This window comes from Acanthopagrus latus, chromosome 1, assembly GCF_904848185.1.
Source record: "Acanthopagrus latus isolate v.2019 chromosome 1, fAcaLat1.1, whole genome shotgun sequence".
In the NCBI taxonomy this organism is placed as follows: Eukaryota; Metazoa; Chordata; class Actinopteri; order Spariformes; family Sparidae; genus Acanthopagrus; species Acanthopagrus latus.
Window position 1 is genome coordinate 27,654,429 of NC_051039.1, and position 21,687 is coordinate 27,676,115.

General features: G+C 42.5%; 2 protein-coding genes across 2 annotated transcripts; both read right to left on the minus strand.

The window, feature by feature from the left end:
* Positions 1 to 6,887: 6,887 nt before the first annotated feature.
* LOC119026064 (ras-related protein Rab-33B-like) lies at positions 6,888 to 11,511 on the minus strand. Its single transcript, XM_037110162.1, has 3 exons — positions 10,696 to 11,511; positions 7,649 to 7,827; positions 6,888 to 7,517 (listed from the first exon to the last, which is right to left on the minus strand). Exons 1-3 carry the CDS (start codon positions 10,912 to 10,914, stop codon positions 7,187 to 7,189), a joined length of 729 nt encoding a protein of 242 aa, XP_036966057.1. The 5' UTR covers positions 10,915 to 11,511; the 3' UTR covers positions 6,888 to 7,186.
* A 6,971-nt stretch (positions 11,512 to 18,482) lies between these two features.
* Positions 18,483 to 20,713, minus strand: LOC119026049 (perforin-1-like). The gene is made up of 3 exons (XM_037110141.1): positions 20,654 to 20,713; positions 19,923 to 20,458; positions 18,483 to 19,833 (listed from the first exon to the last, which is right to left on the minus strand). The coding sequence occupies exons 1-3, from the start codon at positions 20,702 to 20,704 to the stop codon at positions 18,639 to 18,641; spliced, it is 1,782 nt and encodes a 593-aa protein (XP_036966036.1). The 5' UTR covers positions 20,705 to 20,713; the 3' UTR covers positions 18,483 to 18,638.
* Positions 20,714 to 21,687: the final 974 nt, after the last annotated feature.

Genomic DNA, 21,687 nt, shown 5'->3' on the forward strand with positions numbered 1-21,687 from the left:
CCGGCTTATCCATTCACACAGATACGGTTCGCCAATGCTGCACTTCTGATACTGCCTCCAGAGGAGTATCAGGGCTGCCGTAAAATCCCTCACCCCATCTGATACTTTCACGCTGAGGAGGGTGCAGAGAATTGGCAAGTAACAAAATGCGGGAACTCCTCAATCTCGCCACTCCAGGCGTCTGGCAGTGCTGCACCATGCTACATGGTGGATGTTGAAGGACGAGGGAGCATGGAGAAGAAATGCAGCGGAGCCGTTCTGCAACACACATGCAACCAGTGTAATTCTGGAGTCACAGTTATTATCTTCTTTGGATGGTAACCAGGTCATCAGCAATAGCCTTGTTGCTACCACTGTCATTGTGACAGCAGCGCCACCTGTGCTACCACAGGTAAATCTACCACCCAGTGCATCCACTGATCAATAAGTAACACATTAGATCCCCATTGTTTAATATGTACTACAACCAAAGCGTAAAAGAGTAGATACATTGTTGTTTTATGGGAAGTTGTGAGACGAACTATTTCTTGGCCTGAAGCACTGACCTCCTGGAGACTCCACTATTTGCCTCGCAACTGTAACCAGGTGAGGAACAGCCTGGCACATTAATCCCATAAAACCACAGTGTGCCATATTTATACTTTGCTTCGTACGGCAAATAGGAACATATTAAAATGCGCTAGAGCAATTGTTTGTTGTTTTCACCCGTTTCACCCAAGTGATAAATTAATGTAACTATGTGTGCCAAACCAAAGCAAACCTGTAAACAGCCCTGTTGTGGATGCCACTGGAGCAGTACGCCCTCTCTCCTCTCTCTTCTAACACCCATGACACAGCAGCACTATGCAGGGACAAGGCCAAGTACAGGTTATTTATACAGGTAAGCAGTTAATCCCAACAGTGAGGCGCAAGACTGTAAAAATGGACACGCATGTCAGGCAACAGCAGACAAGATGGCCGCTCTGCTGGAAGCGACACATGTGTGCAGACGAGCATGTCTGTGGTGCTGCAGGCTGTCAGCTGCCATGTGCTCTCTGAGAGACAGAGCAGTCCAGACAGCCACAATATGTAGAGCTGCAGCACAACCAGGGCACTGAAGAGCAGCTGTGGTCCTGCAGGTAGACTGGATTTCATCTGCACCATCAGTCACAGCTTCACCAATAATCACCATGATTATTATCATCATCATCAACATCATCATCATCACATGATTAATATATGATCTTTATACTCAGGAGGGGTTATATTTCTAAAGGGCATAGCTGGTCTATGTATGGTCCAGCTCAAAAAAAGACATGATTGTGATTTATATATACCCGGACTACAATCTACAGAGCTAAATATGTTAATTAAAATTGATTATAAACCAAGAGTCTCATGTGACGTGCTCTTTCATAACCTGTGTGCAGGAACTGCACATTCCCAACAGGAGTGGGACAAAACATCAGTGTAAGCTCTGAGACATGAGACACCAATCACTGTTGGAGAGGTGAGAAAGCCAATGGGTTTCCTCAGTTACTACAGACCCTACATAGCAGACTTCTCCCAGCCAGCCAAACCCTTATGTGAGCTGTTGGCAAAACCCAAGTCTGAGCAGAAAACCAATCCATAGAAAATGGCTGGTCGTCAGTCTGCTCAGCTACAACCATTGGACCCAGTTCAGTGGACAGAAATCTACCAAGAAAGATTAGACAAGATGATAAATCAGCTGACAAAACCACCTGTAATGACATAGCCGGACCTTGATAAGCCCTTTGCATTCCATGTGGAGGCCTTCGAGGAGGGCTGAGGAGCAATTTTGTTCCAGCGGCAAGAGGGAGCACACTGAGTCATAAAGTTAAGAACATTGTAAATGCAGAAAGGAACTACAAGCTATATCTGGCATATTTGAATTCCTGGGGCTAAAATTGGCCATAATAGAGCGCTTTTGTAACTACCTGTTTCATGCACCTCATTTTAATGTGTATAGTGACACCTAACACATGTCACCAAATCAGTGAAGCTCAATGCCACTGAGCAGCATCAGGTGGCAGGACTGGCAGATAACAGGTTAACTCTAAAATACAGACGTAGATCAGCAAATCAAGATGCAGATTTCCAAACTCAGAGACCAAAACCCATTGAGGAAAACATGCAAGAATGTACAGAGTAGTGCCATCAGGAAGTTGTTGAATCCATTGGGAAAGCCCCAGAAAGACAACAAAGAGCAGAAGTTAATAGGATCATGACAGGCACACTATTGGTTTCCCATCCAAGCAATCCAGCAGAACGCTTCAACAGGACACTGACACGTATGTTATACACGCCCGAGGAAACTCAAAAGTCAAACTGGAAATAGCACTTAAATAAGGTGGTTCATGCCACCAACGCAATCATGCACAAATAGATAGGATTTTGTCCGTTCTTCCTTCTCTTTGGCCACGAGCAGACCCTGCCAGTTGATCTAAAGTTTTCTACAAAGGGACAAGAGGATGAATCACCCGCAGGCAACGCAGAGAGGTGGAGAGAAGCTATGCACGAAGCGAATGCTGTTGCAATTGAAAACGTCAAAAAGTGTGCAAGAAGAAGAATGACAAACTACACCGCCATCGAGCTACAAGATCACATCCTAGTGAGGAACCTCGGACATGGCAGAGACCAGAGGTGGCTCTGGAAAGCTGTGTAGTAAATGGGTGGTCACACTGTATGTCATCAGAGGAAGGAAAGGCCCTGACAGCCCTGTGTACGAGGTATAGCCATCACAAGGAACAGCAAGAAAACAAGTGTTACATCCTAAGCTACTCTTGTGAGGACGCACTCATACATCTGGAGAAACCACAACAGCAGGAAGTGCAGGAGGGTCACAGGAACAGACTGAGGTCCTCGCTACTGAACCCGAGAACGAGGAGAGGGATGCTGAATCCGGGGAGGAGGGGACTGATCCTGACACAAGGAAGGAGAGACCTGCAAGAGCCCGACAGCCTAGGCGCATCTATGTATCAGACCAGCTTAGCCAACCAACCTTCAAGCTGCTGAGGATCTGCACCATCAGCGTGAAAAGGCCCTGCAGAATCAGTCATGTCCAAACTACCAGATCATCATTCATGTATTCTTTCTATAACAATTACTTATTCCTTTGTCTGAGTCACAGTCAGACAAAGGAATAAGTCAATTTAACTGGTTAGTTGATATTTTTGCTCCTTTAATCATAGTTACAGTCTGCACTTTCACACTGCAGTAGTATTAGAAACTCATATAGCTGCTGAAAAAGACAATCTGGGTGTTTAATAGAGTAAGAACAAGCAGCTGCTCAGCCCGCTGGATGAAGTTCCTCCTAAAACGACATGCAGTCATGTTGACTGTGCTGTTTATGTGCAGAGGATCTCACATCTCTCACGCTGGTTTCAAGTGGATTACAGACCCATGTGGTTGCATGGAAAGACACAGTGGACCGTGGTTACGTAACATGCACACTGTCCCGGAGCTATTGTGGGCCTGCATTGAGTGAAATTGTCTCTTTGTGTGTAAAACATCATGCGTGACCTTTAGAAATGCTGCACGTCTTCAGCTGAATCAGGCAGAAGGCAGTTTGTGTGGGGATCAGAGCGGTTTGTCAGCAAAATGACCAAATCCCATTGTACATTTGTTAACCTGCAGTCCTTTCTCCTCATCCCCTGGTAGCAGAGTTTAGTCCGACTCACTGATCCTCGATCTGACAGATGTGTGTGCATGTTACAATCAATGGCCCCAACTTTTACTCTGAAGTATCAGGAGCCTGTCCACAGTGCCAAAGTAGCACTCCAATAATAATAATATTCACTAAACATTATACTATAAATGCTCTATTCTATATTAAATCAGAGCCTATACACTCTACAGAGTAGTTTCACTGTCATGATCAATGTGACAAGAACCAATATGTGTTCACAAGAGAGCGAGAGGATCACAGAGACACCCTGCTGCAAATACAGAGCGCGTCTTTGTCGCCCTCCAGTGGATAAAGTTCTGCAGCTGGTTTGCATGTTCACATTTTCCAAAGTAAAGACCACAGTCACAGAATAATGCTAATGCCAAACATAATATAGGCTAACAGAAGCACAAATAAAATAAGGAATTAAGTCAGCTTACTCAGTAATGTTCATTCACAAGGGAGTTTATATTAATTATTAATTCAACTTTAATTTGTGAGCTGGAGACTTTTTGAATTCCTTCAAAAGTGACATAGTCTGACTTTGAAGTGAGTCAGCGGATGCTGAGGGGCTCAGGCTCAGTCCTGAGCTTTGTTTATTCGGTCATTTAAAGGATCCCCAGCAGCTGATGCCACGTCGATCATCTAATCCTCCTGCGGCCCACACCTGACATACGACACACGTACACGATGAACACTGTTTGCATTGATGTACATGAAATGACATAAATTCACATTCACAGAAAAAAAACATTACACACATATAAAATAAAAACATAAAACATTACTATACAGTTCAGGGCCAGTCAGCAGAGTAGATATAGTTAGATAGGAAACTCTTTACTACACACACACTGGAGGCCACATTTCCCATAATGCAACTCCAAGTGCCTTTTCAGTAGAGCCGTCCTGTCTGGTAAACTCTGTTGTGGCAATTTTGTAACTCCACTCAGACTCAGTGCTTTAAGGCTCAGCCACAAGACAAATGTCAGGTTGTAGTGTGCACCTGATGGAAGGTGTTCTCTGTCTTTCTGCTCGGCTCGGCCCTCCTCCTCAGGTTGAGGTGGCTGCTCGCAGTTAGAATCTTGCATGTCTGTTCTCATGACAAAGGGCTCAGAGGCCAAAGGTCAGGATCTGCTGATGACGTCCAGGTGGGCAACAGTACCTTCATTTAGGCAATCAGGCCACAGCTGATTGAGTCAAAGGCTGCACGTACAGGATTCATCGTGATCAAACATGAGAGAAATTAACATAATTACATGTGTAGTCCAGGCACCCAGTTAGTAAGTCTGGTAAAGTAAGGCTCTCTGTTCAAAGGCTGTGACGCCCAGACTGTAGAGACTCTGATGACATCACCTGGAGCTGCTTCACACACACACACCCTCTCTTCCCACGCTGAGCCATGTGTTTCCTTGATAAGTAACTTCATCTTGATGTGTAGAATTGTTGGAATGCCTCTTTAAGTAGCCTATCTCTGAAGTACTGGAGGACATTTCAGTGTTACAGTATTGTCAGATATCCAAACATAAGCTTAAGGTATTACGAGGCTACTTACAGTGCTTTTGATTTTTATTTTGTTTTTATGGCAAGAGAACTGCTGCTGGACTTCTCTCGTCTTGTCTCCCCCAGTTATTGTCTCTTGTGAGTCAAAGACACCTATCACTCTGTTGTTGAATGTTGCATCAATGTGACGCCTGCATGTACAAACACACTCAGCTGCCCGTGCCTCCCTTGTGTTTCAGGATTGTCTACACCAATGAGCAGGAGCATGTGATGTGATGGCCTCTGAATCATCGATTGGACACAAACTCACGATCCACATGTGATTCACTTTCCAGCACCCACACATCTGCTGCACAAGACATCTGCGTGACTGCTGCAATGTTTTGTCCATCTGGACACAGTCCTGTGGTGGGAAACCTTGAACATTCAGGATTAGAATGTATCAGATCATAACACCAGTGTATTAAAGTTGCTTAAATACAGAGCAACATAAAGTGAATCAGGACAGAGACAATCTTTTCAAAGTGAGCAAAAAGTTGCATTAATTAAAATTTTCTAAAAGTTTTTTTTTGTTTTTTGTTTTTAGTCCACATATAGAAGTCAAAGTGAGATGAAGGACACATTTTCAGTTCTTATCCTGTGTCCCTTAACTAAGAGCTCTGCTACCTCTCATTTTGTCAAATGTGTGTTAAGAGAACCAACTCAGGAACCAGCCAGCTCTGAGGGGAAGCACTGTGATCAACAGTGTGTTGTCAATACAGAGCGTTGTGCAATGAACTGTAGACTATGACACATCTACTTTGGTCAAGGGAAACCTGCCATTTTTCAGTTTCAGCTAAAAACTTTTTAAACCAGTTTATTTCGTTGTAGCCTTTTATATTCTAAGAGGTTCAAAATGAGAAAATTGGAGTGAAACCAATTCTATGTTGGTGAAAAAAAGGGTAATAGTGGCTTTAAAGGGTAAGTATGTTTACACAGAACGTAGTATAAAGCCACATGGTATCTGATAAATTGCCTCCAGTGATGTCACTAAATGGCTGATTTGCATTGTGGGTAATGGAGGCAACATAATTGGAGAGACAGAAAGATGTGAAACAATACAGTCTGGTTCTGCTTTATCAATTTTAATCACTTTTTAAAATTGTCCATAATGACTGGAGCAGTGTTATAGGACTGCAATGCTACACCAGTGAACTGCTTTTCCAACCTGGCTCCTACATTACCAACAATGCAACTCAGCCAGTAATCAGCGGACTCAATTTATCAGATTACATGCAGCTTGCTCTGGAGCCACAAAATATTTTCGTCACATATGCAGTAGTACACCCTAAGACCTGTAAACACAATTTAATGTGCACAATCAGCGGAGCTACCCTTTACAGCCCCATTTTTACCGAGACATCATGAGCGTCTACCTGATGCAGGTTAAACACTGCGGTCCACTAAGTACTCAAGCTGCAAACTGCAAAAACTTTTGCTATTTTCATTTCACACTGGAGTCTGTGTAACTTACATTGTCTGATGACCAACATTAAAGTTACAGTCCTGACAGAGGAACAGATTTTTATATATAATATGGAAGAAGTCCATCTTTCAAGGAACTTAAACCACTATGAGCACAGTCACAGTTACAGCTGCTCCCACTGAGACCCCGCATGCTGAAAATAAAGACAGTCACTGCCCCAGTAAGGTCACTTGGATCAGAACTGCCACCAAATGATGTTTTACGTTCACAGTCTTTTATTGTGCAGGTATTGTAAACAGTAATATCACAAATAAACACACTTTTTTAAGAGTATAAATAGTAAAGTTCTGTGGGAGCAACAGCAACTTTATTTCAAATGTAAAAGGTTTGCATTTTTGGGCTTTGGTCAACAATGAATGTAATACACGGTATGGTCATTCTCTTACTCCCTCCCTCTCTCACACACACACGCACACGCACACGCGCGCGCACACACACACACACACACCAAAAATTCACATTCTTCCACCTGAAACAGTTCCATCATTCTCTCAGCAGCAGATCCACATCTCCTTGTCTGGTCTCTTCTTGTTCGGGATTTTGAAGGAGCCGTTGTGCACCAGGGCGTTTGCTGCTGAAGGTCTCTTCTGTCTCCTCAGTTTGGCGCCGACAGCAGCAACAATGTCCTCCACCTTATCCTGCTGATACGACACCTCCCCATCTCTTCGTCGACCGCTCACGCATTTGTTTGGAGGGTTCTTGGCGGACGTCTCGAAAAACATCATGTTGTGGGCTTTGGCGAAGCTAATGGCCTGCTCCTGGCTCACCTGGCCCTCAACCCTGCGGGGGTCACGGAGGTCACTCTTATTCCCCACCAGGAACCTGGGAGGGGTATCAGCAGCAGAAAGCAACACATGAGGGAAGGTACTGACTGAATTGGAAGGGTTCGTTATTAAACCAAAGCCTTGTGGTATTTTAGTAAGTAGCAGCACATAGGGAGGTGATTTAGTTACCTGGGGATATCCTGACCGAGGGAGTTCTGCCGGCACTCTTCTATCCAGGAAGCCAGGCCGCTGAAGCTGGCAGGGCAGGTGACGTCATATATAAAGAGCACAGCGTGGACGTTACGGTAGTAGTGTTGCACCATGGACTTTCGGAAACGCTCCTGTCCCGCTGTGTCCCACAGCTGGAGCTGGTGATAAGGGAGCAGAAGAGGTGGGAAAATGAGAGACTGGCATGTAGGCTCTTTTCAATGGCCACCAGTGTTCAGGGGGAGGTGGCCAAGATGAAAAAGTGAAAAAGAGGAAATGAATATGTAGGAAGGCCAGAAGAGGAAAATGTGTTGAAATAACCCAAACCAGGCTGAAAAACATGCAGTGAGTCATCTCTGAGAAGGAACAAAGAAAAGGAATAAACACACTGATCTTACAGTCCGACCTCTCTGCTCGCCTGTCACAGTGTGAAGAAGAAAATAAACTTCCAAATGTCACTCACAACAATGATAAACCACGTGACTCTCTCTAAAATTACAGATACATTTAACACAACGTAAACATGAAAAATATCAGAAACATAATGCACTAACACAAACAAAAAAATGGATTAACTGATGAGCCACATGGCCACACGCCTCGAGTATCTGATTACAAGACCTTCGCTTTGCATAAAACACAGTCTTGACACGCAGAGTTATTCAAATTTTCAGCCCTCCTGGCAAGGCCTGGGAAAGAATTTGAATTTGCTTATGAAGAATGGATTTGGAGCTGAACCAAGGGACATGAGGCTTGACTCAACTGATCCAAAACATAGCTTGAATTTGAGACTTGTCTCAAAACGTTTTTTATCAACTACCGACTTGGATTTATTCACCTGAAATTTGGTTTGAGCTGAGACCTGTCTTAAGACTTGTCTTTGCTGTCTTTAGACTTGTCTTTGCTGTCTTTAGACTTGTCTTTGCTGTCTTAAGACTTGTCTTTGCTGTCTTAAGACTTGTCTTTGCTGTCTTTAGACTTGTCTTTGTTGTCTTAAGACTTGTCTTTGCTGTCTTTAGACTTGTCTTTGCTGTCTTTAGACTTGTCTTTGCTGTCTTAACGCTTGTCTTTGTTGTCTTTAGATTTGTCTTTGTTGTCTTAAGACGTGTCTTTGCTGTCTTTAGACTTGTCTTTGCTGTCTTAAGACTTGTCTTTGTTGTCTTAAGACTTGTCTTTGTTGTCTTTAGATTTGTCTTTGTTGTCTTAAGACTTGTCTTTGCTGTCTTTAGACTTGTCTTTGCTGTCTTAAGACTTGTCTTTGTTGTCTTAAGACTTGTCTTTGTTGTCTTTAGATTTGTCTTTGTTGTCTTTAGATTTGTCTTTGTTGTCTTAAGACTTGTCTTTGCTGTCTTTAGACTTGTCTTTGTTGTCTTAAGACTTGTCTTTGCTGTCTTTAGACTTGTCTTTGTTGTCTTAAGACTTGTCTTTGCTGTCTTTAGACTTGTCTTTGTTGTCTTAAGACTTGTCTTTCTTGTCTTAAGACTTGTCTTTCTTGTCTTTAGATTTGTCTTTGCTGTCTTTAGACTTGTCTTTGTTGTCTTAAGACTTGTCTTTGTTGTCTTTAGATTTGTCTTTCTTGTCTTAAGACTTGTCTTTCTTGTCTTTAGACTTGTCTTTGCTGTCTTTAGACTTGTCTTTGCTGTCTTTAGACTTGTCTTTGCTGTCTTTAGACTTGTCTTTAGACTTGTCTTTGTTGTCTTTAGACTTGTCTTTGCTGTCTTTAGACTTGTCTTTAGACTTGTCTTTGTTGTCTTTAGATTTGTCTTTGTTGTCTTAAGACTTGTCTTTGCTGTCTTTAGACTTGTCTTTGCTGTCTTTAGACTTGTCTTTCTTGTCTTTAGACTTGTCTTTGCTGTCTTTAGACTTGTCTTTGCTGTCTTTAGACTTGTCTTTGCTGTCTTTAGACTTGTCTTTGTTGTCTTTAGACTTCTCTTTGCTGTCTTTAGACTTGTCTTTGCTGTCTTTAGACTTGTCTTTGCTGTCTTTAAACTTGTCCTTAGATTTGTCATTGTGTTCAGTCTTTTGGTTGCTGTGTGTAGACTTGTCCAAGACTTTAGGTCTGAGAAATACAACTCTTATAAACAGCTCTGATAAAATGATAAGTAACTGTGCATAAAGAAAAAACATCCTGCAAACTGCTTATACTTTTGCCATTTCCATTAGCATCCATTTATATTTTAGGAACGTCACATGTTTCGTAAACCATAGGCCTACATTTACTCTGAACAAAATACACACAGGCTTGCCCAATTACCTTATCAATTTAATTAATGTGGAGGAAACAAAGCTTGAAACCTCCTCTAGCCTGCTGTTATGAACAAATCCTCAGTCACCACTGACAGACACTTCATGTGTCATGTGGCCACTATTTCAAAACACTCAGGAAACAGCTGCCACCACATAACACCCAGAGTTTTAACCATAGAAGCATCAAATGGAGTCCCTTATTGTCTTTACACAGCAGGGTTTAAACTAAACCTACAGTACAGTATCACATCAGATGCAGGATTCAAATCAAAGCAGAAGCAGGGGGAATCTACCAGGCTCTTGAAGTGAACAGATGACGTGCAACTAAAATCAAGCATGTCATCTCCACAGTGCTTTACAGGCTGCATTAGTTCTGCAAAACACAGGCAGGTCTGCTGACTTTCTGCCATCCAGAGGATTCTCACATTCTGTCCGGGACAAATAACTGAGCGGGGATTCAGCAGGGTCACGCTGCAGGACAGGACATTAATAACAGAGCCTGTAGGAATATTCAGAGCTTACATAGTTTGTTCAGGCTGAGAGGGTCAATTCGTTACAAATTTGTAAAAGTGATTAACATATGACTTAGAAAAGTCATAAGTCTGTGGATAACCTCATTAGCTGACAGGTTGTTGATATTTGCAAACAAAAGCACCGACTGGAAGTTCCTCCACTGTGCGTAAAAACAGCTTTGTGGCACAGTCCTGCGCCCAATCAGCCTGTTCAACTATCCACTGTTTCACTTTTGTTTTGAGCGATGGAAAAACTTAGACACCACTTACCTTGATTTTCTCTCCATCGATATCCAGCAGTCTGTCGCGGAAGTCCACGCCGATGGTGGCCTCCACTCTGCGGGGAAACTCTCCGGCGCAGAGTCGGTGTGTGAGGCAGGTCTTCCCCACCCCGGAGTCTCCTATCACCAGCACTTTAAATGTCCTGTGGCGGGTTATCAGGGAGGACACGCTGCCCAGAGAGCTGGAAAACTCCAGCGATGACTCCATTGACTCGTCGTTCACAGTATATTCGTTGGAAGCAAACGCGCAAAAGTAAAATAAAAAACGCGCTGTGCGTCAAACGCTGTTTCAAGAAACCTGTCTTCAGGCGCAGATTTGTCCGTTTTTCTCCCAAAGTGAAGGCATGTTTGGATGCTTCAGTTGAACATTTCCGCCCACAGGTTCCTTTGAAAGCGTTTCACTGCGTTGAGCAGCGTGGATAAAAAGAGGGGAGAGGGAGTCTGACCTTTCGTTTGGCAGCATGTGATGATTGGAGTCTGAGGGAGGAGAGTTCACCAAATGACGGGCAGACACCAGCGTGGCCTGTTTCCTCCAGGCACATATACATGATGGAACTTGTTTTGACACGTGTTTTGTTTTCTCCCCCAGCTTTTCATTTCTCAAAAACGAACGAAATAGATCTTTAGCCTAAATGTATGTTAGACATGTCGGGGAAGCACAGAAAGTGAAAGACATTTCAGCGATTACGAGACAGATTTCCCACTCACACACTTGGCATCGATTGTTTTGGTTAACAGCAGCTCCCTCCTCCACTCAGCGGTCCTGTCAGAGGGACATGCTGCTGCCCCCTACAGGTGCACTCTTCACAATCATATTTCTGTCTTCTTAAAGGGGAACTCTGGTCTTGTTAAAATCAGGGGCTGCGTTGCATTGTGGGTAATGTAGGCACCAGGAACCAAATGGATAAAACTCGGGAGCCATGTAAAAATTACACCCCTCTGCCGAAATTATAGAAGATGATTTCAAACGCTGGATGTACTGGATGTATCGCAACAGTTAAAATGAAAACTTTACCACGGATGAATTACTTGTTCTCACTGTTCCCCCATTACTCCCACTGACACAACACTCACCTTCTAACCCTAACCCTTCATAAAAGTGGACCTTTACATTACAGTGGTTTTACATATTAAAGTTCATGAGAGAGCATGAGGGACTTTTCTGTCCATGAGAGGTGGTGATCAGCGATGTCCCCTGAGTCCTTCAGGGCTTCTGGGTGCTTCCTCAGTGCCCCTTCTAAAACGTGCCATCCAGGAGACTCAGCACAGTGTCTGGAGTTACTGCAGCCACTTTGAACCAGGTATCCTCTGCTCTGTCAACAGTAGAACATATGGCCACTGACTTGCACTCCACTCAGTATGACATGGTCCAAACTATCCTGACAAAAGTCAGGCAACTGTGTGCACTGTTGTTATCATACATGCATAGAAATGTAGGAAATCTTGTTGGCTTTCAGCTGATGGTCTTGTTTCAAATGTAGGACTTCTGGCTGTTGAAGCCCCAGATCAACAAGCACTCCAGCAGCTCCCCCATAAGCCGCAATGTTAATTTTGAGCCTACATTTCTGGAGGAGAGCAGAAGGTAACTTTTCTGTCCCTCACTCTAGCGCCCTCATTCTTCACTCGACTGAAATAAAATTGCTGAACTCTGCATCACAGAGCTCAGCAATGTCACAATAATCAGACTGAAAATACTGCATGTGTTGTACGTGTCAAGAGGTGGAAGTGACTGTGACTTCACTGTGAAGTGACTTCTGTATTTTATAGTGTTATGTGCTGTGTTGTTATTTAGTTTGCATGAGGTTGTTTGTATTGCATGGTTTAATTAATTGGTTTGTCTGTCACTGCTTGATGTCTGCACTCCCCCTTCCTTCACTTGATTGCTCGATAACCTACACCTGGAGATCTGTGAGTGTGTTACAGGCGCTGGCAACCACCAATGGCATGGGGCCGATGGGTGGGACCAAGCACCTGGCAGAAAGGTTTAAGACAAGGAGAGTAGCACAAACTGACAGTGAAGAAATTGAGGCAAGAGAGAAGAAATGGAGGAGGTGGAGGAAGAAGAGGGGAAAAGAAGCAATGGCGTGAAGAGATCTGCTGAACAAGAACTGTGGTGAACCAAATGGGGAGAGAGAAGACTTGCACAGCCAGGACGGTGGTGTACCAGGTTTCTTTAACATCCTGTCTCTGCTACAGTGGCCTGCAGGTTTTTAATAATTCTTTGGGACTCTTTTAATCAGGATTTTAATATTGTTGGGACAATTTCCACTGTATTCATTTAAACATTTGAAAAATAAATTTTTCATGCGGCCTTGTGACATAATTGGCCTTTGAAGGATGCAGCCCCTGAATTGGGATACAGTCATAGTGCTTGGTTAGTATATCCAACCGTCAAATTTTGGGTCTCATCATAGATCCATGCTCCTTCCAGTGTGTTTCAGTTTGTTGGTTGATTTCTTCATATAGTGTGAAAGCTCAGAAATATCAAACAAAAACGCAGGGGAAAAAAGCTGCTTTTTTATGTGATATTCACTTTCTGGGGTCCACTTACTCGGATGTGGTTTTGAGTATTTGAATATTTAAGTGTCATTTATGCGTTATTCGTCAGGCTGCAGCCATCGTGATCCAAACCTAGCTCATTTTATACCTAGGCATGCCGGGCCTTGATGTATACAATTTTCGATTTGTCCAGGTTTGTCTGGAATGCCCCTTCTCTTTTGGCTCAACAACCAGCCTGAACCACTGTCAGTGTTCCTTATTCCTATATCCACTTCACTTTGTAAAAACTATAATCATCAGTATCTGTGGTGTGGTTTTGGCTAGTAAAGTAAGAGAATTGAAAGTCCAGCTGTTGGGCTGGCTGTAGATCTCTTGTCATATGAATAAACATGTTATTGCTGTTCACTTATTTAGATTATCGTATGGAGATCTCTTTATACCATTACATTAAAGAGTCTTCTTTTTGCATTCAAGAAAATGTAATTGCATCCATTGGGATTCTGTGTGTGACAATAAAACATGAGAGGGAACCTTACAGTAAATACCCTGTGGTTTAACAACTGTCACACATGATGATAGCAGTTACAGCACTTAAACATTGCAACTGTCAATTAAAAATCAATGATAATCATCTCTAGAGGTGCACACAGGACTTCCTTTGTCATGTGATGGAACTGCTCTCTGTCTGCACTGAAGGGAATTGAATTTTAAATGTAATGATGAACAAAAAGAAAATGAAAAAAATGAAAAAAAATAAATAAAGAAGCAAACTTTGATATCTGTGAGTTTGTTGGATTGATCCATGTAGTTGTTATGCTCACCAGCAGATGTTAGCAGGACCCAGAAGCGAGACTTGAGGAAGGTTTAAAGGGTATTTATTGAATCACATGGTGGAAGGTGTAATAATGAAGGCATGCTGAGGCTCCGAGAATGACTCTGCTGATGTGGAGGAGAAGTCTCACAGTGGCACAGGTGGAGGACACAGAGGCTCAGATGTGTGGGCTGTGGTGCAGCAAGACCTGCTTCCAGAGAAGGTCTTCTCATATAACAGGCAGGAAGAGGGGGCAAAATTAGATTTTTTTTTAATCAAAAACACTGGAAAGAAGATGCTCAAGAAAAACGACTGGTACTCAAGGCCCACATACTGTCTGATTGACAAAATAATCTGGCAGCAAGCGAGCTAAAAAGCAGGGTTCTTATGCTGGAGCTGATTGAACCAAAAGCACTGCAAGTGTGTGAGAGAGTCAGCAGCTCCATGCCAATCAGGCATCGCAAAATCCAGATCATGACAGTAGTGTCCCATCAGAGTGCTTCATTTTTACTATACAATTGCTCCTTCCTCTAAAAAATGCCCTGATGCCCTGTTTGTCAAACATTAGAAGCAAAAAGTCAATTTTGCTGATTTACATACAATGGAGCAAGAAATTATTGACACAAAACCCTTGTTTCTGTACAATTTTGATGCTAGCAATTGTAAATCCATTTGTACTTGTCAAGTGATATGAAACTTCCTAATAAAAAGATCATTACAATTTTTTTATTTTTATTTTTTGCTGATTTGAGAGATTTCAAATTGGGTTTTATTTACAACCTTTTCAAAGGTCTCTATATATTGATTTTAATAGAGCTTCACCCACAGAACATTAAAATGTCATTATTATTGTATAAACAATATAAGCTTCAATGGTGTAGGTTGCCTTCATATAGACATTAATAATTCAGTGGTTTTCAGGGTTAGGGTTACTCTGTGGAAATATATAAAAATAAAAACTTTTCAGCAAGACCCACATTATTCTTAACAGGCGCCATGAGGAAACACATATGGTAACACTTTACAAAACGGATATAGATGGATGGATGGATAGAATGAAAAATATACATATTACATAATACAGTACAGGCGTTCCAACAGTCCCCTTTATTTCAATCAAACCTACACCAGTATCAACCTCTGCATATTTTAATCTGCTATCCAGAGTGTCATTAGGATCTGCATTAAATTGTACTCATAAATACCAGCAAATTATGCTGTTTCATCCACATCCATGGAGTAGTCCCTGAGAAACTGACGAAAATGACAAATGTTGGCCAAAAAAATCCTGGATCCCTCCCTTCATCAGACTTAACCAGCAATAATGATGAAATCCTGCTACTATGTAAATCATCAACAGTAAAGTTATAGTAAATTATTAATTCATTGATTAATCTTCTGAAAGAATTATTTTCACGCTTAAGTTTTACTATTTTTTTGTCAGTAAATCTGAGGACTTCCTCCACCTCTCTGTGTATTACACAAAACAGTACCATTAGTGATATGTCCGTTATAATGGGGGTAGAGTTTACAGGGGGATACAGAATTCTGCCCATGAAGCGTAATAGACTGAATACAGACTGTATCTAAGTTGTTCACCTACTGCTGATGATGGTGCCATATTGCAGGCATGTACAGTAAATATACTGGGACTACTGGACAGTTGCAGTTCGTATTGTTACCACAGAGGGGCACTGATTCCATGCAAAAATGACCAGGGACGTGAGACACAAATCTTAAGACTTCTGAGTTAGACTTTAATGTTCATGTGCCCATGAACAGGAACACAACAGGAACACAACAGGGCAGCCCAGGAGCACAGTGGGTTTGTGACCTGACTATTGTGACCTGAGCTCCTCTGTGCAGAGTTGCATGTTCTGCCTGAGCCTGCCTGGGTTCACTCCTGATACCCCGGCGTCCTCACTCAGTCCAAAGACATCCGGGTTAGGGTGAAAGGTCACTCTAAATCGTCAGTAGGTGTGAGTGTAAATGGGTGTTTGTCTCTATATATGATAAACTGGCGGCTTGTACCAGGCAAAGCCAATCCTGCTGTTCGATCAAATGTCATCTGGGATCCATTCCAGCCCCCCCACATCCTTGCAAAGGGTTACAGGTAATGGATGGATGGATGGATGGATGGATGGATGGATGCCCAAGAACAGCTAAATCAGTATTATTTTTTTAATGAAAGGATTTCAGAAAAAAAATACAAAAAATAAAAACATTTCCAAAGAAGATGTGTTATTATTAGTTTCTATTTCTATTAAATCATGTACATGATATGTGTTGACAGTACTGCCCATACCATGGTGAACTGATTGGTTAGATCTGAACTTTATATTAGGCCATATTGATACAAACCCCCAATACACACATCTCAGCCGTGACTGTGTAGCTGTCAGCTATCGTCTGTCTTTGTGGAGTGTGTCTTCTCCCTGCTGTCAAAACAGATGTTTGTGAACTTGAGCTGTGTGACACGAGGGAATTGATGTATCCACTGTCTATTTATAAGACAGAGAGCAGGTGTGCTGATACATAGAGGCAAAGTGATTGGCTGGGATCCTCAGAGGACTCAGTGCTTGTGTAAATACACACACACACACACACACACACACACACACACACACACACACACACACACACACACACACAAACACACACACACACACACTACAGGAAACATAATAGCATCTGTCCTATGAAAACATGCATGCAAATAAACACAGGTTGAACCATTATAGGAAACCTTTTTACAGTATAGGACAATCAGACAGTGAGAGATTTACAGGCCGCTGCTGGCTCCCACACAGATATCCTAACAACACTCGTTTTCATCCAAGCAACTCAAAGACATTTCCAAGTGTTGTCAAATGATGAGGCAGACATGTTCTTCACAATATCAGCTTCACAGGTTCACAGGTTCACAGATTGCTCAAAGAGCACTCAAAAAAGTGTCTCCATGACCACATTTTGACATAACTACTTAGACACGGATTCACATGGTGAAAATGTGACCTGCCAACAGTGTCACAGCCACACAGCTGCCTAACACACAGTGGGCAGACTAACTCATTTCATGTGGTGCCTGTTTCACTGTAAAAGTACTGTCTGAGATGTGTAGGGGGCCTTTTATTCTGTGACATTGCTTAAACAGCTAACTAGCTAGCTCTTTTTTCTCAAGAGGCTCCAGCTAGCTAATGATGGCTGTCCAGTAAGCTCCTACATGTAGCTATGTCTACCCAAGCATCATCTATTGGGCATCTGAGCATGCTGTGCTGTGACTACATTGATGAAGGGGCGATGTAATCCCAGGCGGAAATAGTTGGTGTCTCTCTTTCCTTTTTTTCGGTCACAGCGGACCACAGCAGAGAGAGACAGTAGGCCTGCTGACAGCAACACCTCACCCAACCCTCCGAAAGCACAGTGAGGTGACGATGTTGTGGTCAAACCATGTTAAATTCAATTCAGTGCTTGCACATTATTTCAGATGGTTTTGACTTCCTAATTTAAGGTGCTAATACCATCAAATAGGCATCTGCAAGCTTTGAGGTGATCTAACGAAACACAGTAGAAAACTAATTTAGCTAGCATTAATAATCAATAGGCAACCCTGCGCTTCTGATATGAGGTTTCATGTGACTCTGTTTGCATTAGCTGCTCACAGGTAGTGGGTAACAATTAGCATTCCTGCTAATGCTAACTGCTAAATACTAACTGCTTGTGTGAAACGTGAAAAGCTTTGTTTTTATTTCCACAATAGTTCTCTGCCTAAGAATGCCATGATATATTAAGATCCATAGATCCATAATACAGTAGGCTACATGTTCAAATACAGACTATGATAATAATATTGTTGATAATAATTTAAGAAAATAGAAAAATATTTTCAGTAATGGTTTAAGAGATGCAATATTCACTTTGTTTTTTGTTTTTTTTTCCCAACCCAGCTCAAGTTCTATCCAAGCATTGATCAATAGTTGGGTTAAGGTTGGGCTATTTTTAACCAACTGTTTTTTTTTTTTTATAAATTATACATTTTTTATAAATGTCTACATGTGGTGGCATGACAAGGCCCTCAACATTTTTTACTGTTTGTCTTGATTTCAGCAGTGTTTCAGCCCTTCTCTTTACCCACTCTCTTTAATTCAATGGGTTTCTCTTCCTTTATTTTTAGTTTCCATTTCTCACTCTCTCACCCATTTTTTTGATCCCTGTTGTTGTCACATGCACTTCATTTAGACACAAACTCATCATGATACGGTGCTAACTAAAAGACATTTTTTTATTGCTATACACTGCATATAGGGATCAATTTTCATCAGTAAATGACCTCAAGATATGCCTATGCATTTGTATGTATTTGTATTTGCATTAGTATGTATTTCAGTCTTACACATAAGCCACAATATTATACAGTATTGCTATTATATACAAAATCAGACGGACACCCGTGTTGTCTCTGTCGATGCTTTATTAGCAAGAAAGAACCAGAAGAAAAGGAGGATTAACACCATCAAACCATCATCACCACCAAAACAAAAGGCACACAATAAAAGTCAAAGTTCAAAAGATGCTGTGAGTTACATTCAAGATCATCATCAAATCAAGTCCTCATGGGCAATTTATCTCATATCACCAGCTGATCTTGGCCTGACTGACTGACTGACTGACTGGTTCAGCACCCTGCTCACCAGGACACCATTTCTGGTATAGAAGACATCAGCCAAAGAGGGACTCATAGGGGTGGGTATGTACTCTTGACATTGGTCACCACCGAGACTTGGTGCACACTCTACTGTGTAGGAGAAAAACAAGGTGCCATGATTTAACATGCAGCTGTCCTTCACTGTTCCTTGACGCAGTTTAACTGAACACTCACCAAGCAGATCACTGTCCCAGTAAGAATCCTCATCATAAACACTGAACTGAAGTCTGTTTACCATGTTCATTTTGATCGGTCCAAATTCAAATGTCTGTGACCATCTAGGATTGTCACTGTTACTGATGATATCAGTGCGCTTACTCTGACCATCATATGTCACCTGAACTGAACCATCAGTCCGAGACCACTCATCACCGTACAGATCCTTTGCATAAAGCTTGAAGACCTTCAGTGTTGCCAGACCTTTCCCAGCAGGACAGCAGTTAGATGCAATATTCTGATTGCTGTTGCAAACACAAGCACAAGGGTCCCTTGTTTTGGATCTGTGCCCAATCTGACAGGTCTCTGAGCATTTTCTCAATACAGCATTTTTCTTGATGTACTTCTCTACCTCTCGCTTCAGTCCAGCCTGAGCAGGATGACCACCTGGCAGGATGGTGTGCAGGGGATTTAGGTTGTATTGCACCACATCAGGAGTGGTTTTCAGAGAGCGGATCCAGCTGTTATAGACGGAGGGGTTTGATTGCCCATCAAAAAGGATATCGGCACTGTTAATATTTCCGCCAGTGACCTCTGTGTAACGCTCATTAAATGTACTGCTGAAACTTTGGCCTGAGGCTAACTTCTTCTTCTCTTTCTGACAGTGTTCGTACATGGCCTTAATACTTGCAGTACTTGCAAAGCTGGCTGAGGCCTCAACTGACAAACAGTCACCGACTTCTGTCTCGGACAGTCCGTTCATGGTTGCCTGACAGGTTTTGACAGAAGTGATTGCTTTTATTTCTCCTCCTAGAGTCACTTGCGTGATGAAATGTGTACCATATGTGTCGATCAGACTGCGATATGATTGTGCGGTATTAGGTGCATATGAAGGAAGGGAGTCCACAGCTGATACAAACTCATGACTCAGTGGAGGTTTGGTTGCCATTCTGTAACTGTGAAGCACATGAAGTAAACAAATTAGTTACAGTCTATCACAGGCTCATTTTAGTCAAATGTCACAGATATCTGTCTTCATACTCACCGGTAGAAGTTACAGTAGACGGAATGGCGAAAGAAGGTGTAGCGGTCTCCTTTTGACTTTTGCATGCCAAAGAGAGCGTCTCTGGAGTGGGAACCTCCAAAACCAACCCCAAGAGTGACAGAGGGGTCAACAGGGATTTCAAGGCCAAGTTTCCAATTATTGGAAACGGACGATGTGGAATCATTGACAAGAGATTCAACCGAGTCGTAGCTTACACTGGAGACCTTCAGACTGCACTTGGGGAAGCTTCTCCAGTCCACCACCGCAACTGGGACCTTCTGTTTCTCTCCACTCATGTAGGTGTTTCCATACAGCTTGCAGGTGCCATTGTCAAGTTTCCATGTTTCAGTGTCGATGACATAGGCACCTTTCCGCTCCATAGTAACGATGTCGAAGCCTTCTCCACCCAGATTGTAACCAGGAACAAAGTGAGCCTTTTCACACTGCTCTGGTGTACCAGTGATGCTTACACTGGTAGATAGACATTGAGGACTCCATGCCCAACACAGGAGCATGAAAAGCAACAGCCTTGCCATCTGGATGAAAGGGTTAAACAATGAGAGATTTATATAAGGGTGTTGACAGAATCATGTAAACAATGCAAACTTTGAAAATAAAAATCAACAGAATTTGGATAGCATTAAGCTGATTAAAAAAATGAAAAAAAATGTAATGCGAATGATTAGTCAAAATAAACTATCAGTTTCAGATAGACGACTCAGGGGTCTTACCGTGACTGCCGACAGCAAGCTCTGTTTGGTAGCTTGCACTATTTGACCCATGTTATGCTGTTGCTGTGGAGGTGGAGTCTTGAATGCCCTTTTGAAACTCACACCATTTATATTTAACCAGTAAGCCTCTGTGTTAAACTTTCTGTAAAATTAAGTGACATTTGTACTGTTATAAATGATACAATGAGAGATGAGACTTGAAAACTGGAGTTTTGCGTTAGCATCAGGTGAAAAATCACAATGACCACATCTGCCTTACAGATGTTATAATATGAAATATTTCACTTTATTGTGAAGATGATAAGATAATACCTTATTACTTGGCCAGATGGAAAATTCAGGCCATACAGCAGCGAATGGAGAGAATTGGTTAAGAGATAGACTTTACAGTATATAAGTCTGACATATACTTGTAATCCTTACAAGTACACTGCCTGGCTAAAACAAAATTGCCACCAAAAAAAAAGATTATGGCATTGACTGTGGCATTGTTTCAATAAGCTTCTGCAATGTCGCAAGATTTATTTTTATCCAGTGTTGCATTGTCAGGTCGGGTTTAAAGGGGAAAACTACAGATAAAGGAGGAGGACCCAAACGCAGTTAAACAGGAGGCAAGATCAGGGAAAAACAAAAGCGAGCTGAATGCAAAAAATCAAAAACAGACAAAATAGGACAAACGGCAAAGTAGCAATGAAAAACAGCCAGACAAAGTGCAGAGTCAAAATGAAGCCAGGAGGGTGGAGGGGGTCAGGAGGAGGGTCAAAACCGAGAACCACAGAAGGGTTACGGCAGCGGTGAAGGTTGAGACCTTCAGAAGGTCGATGGCAAGGGCGAAGGCTGAGGCCCTCGGGAGGCCGACGGTGACGAGAAAGGCGCTCTGGAGGTCTGTGACGACAAAGGCGCTCTGGAGGTCTGTAACGATGACGAAGGCGCTCTGGGGGGCTGTGGCGACAATGAAGATGCTCTGGGGGCCGGCGGCAAGGACAAAGGCTGAGGCACTCGGGAGGCCGATGGCGAGGGCGCTCTGGAGGCCG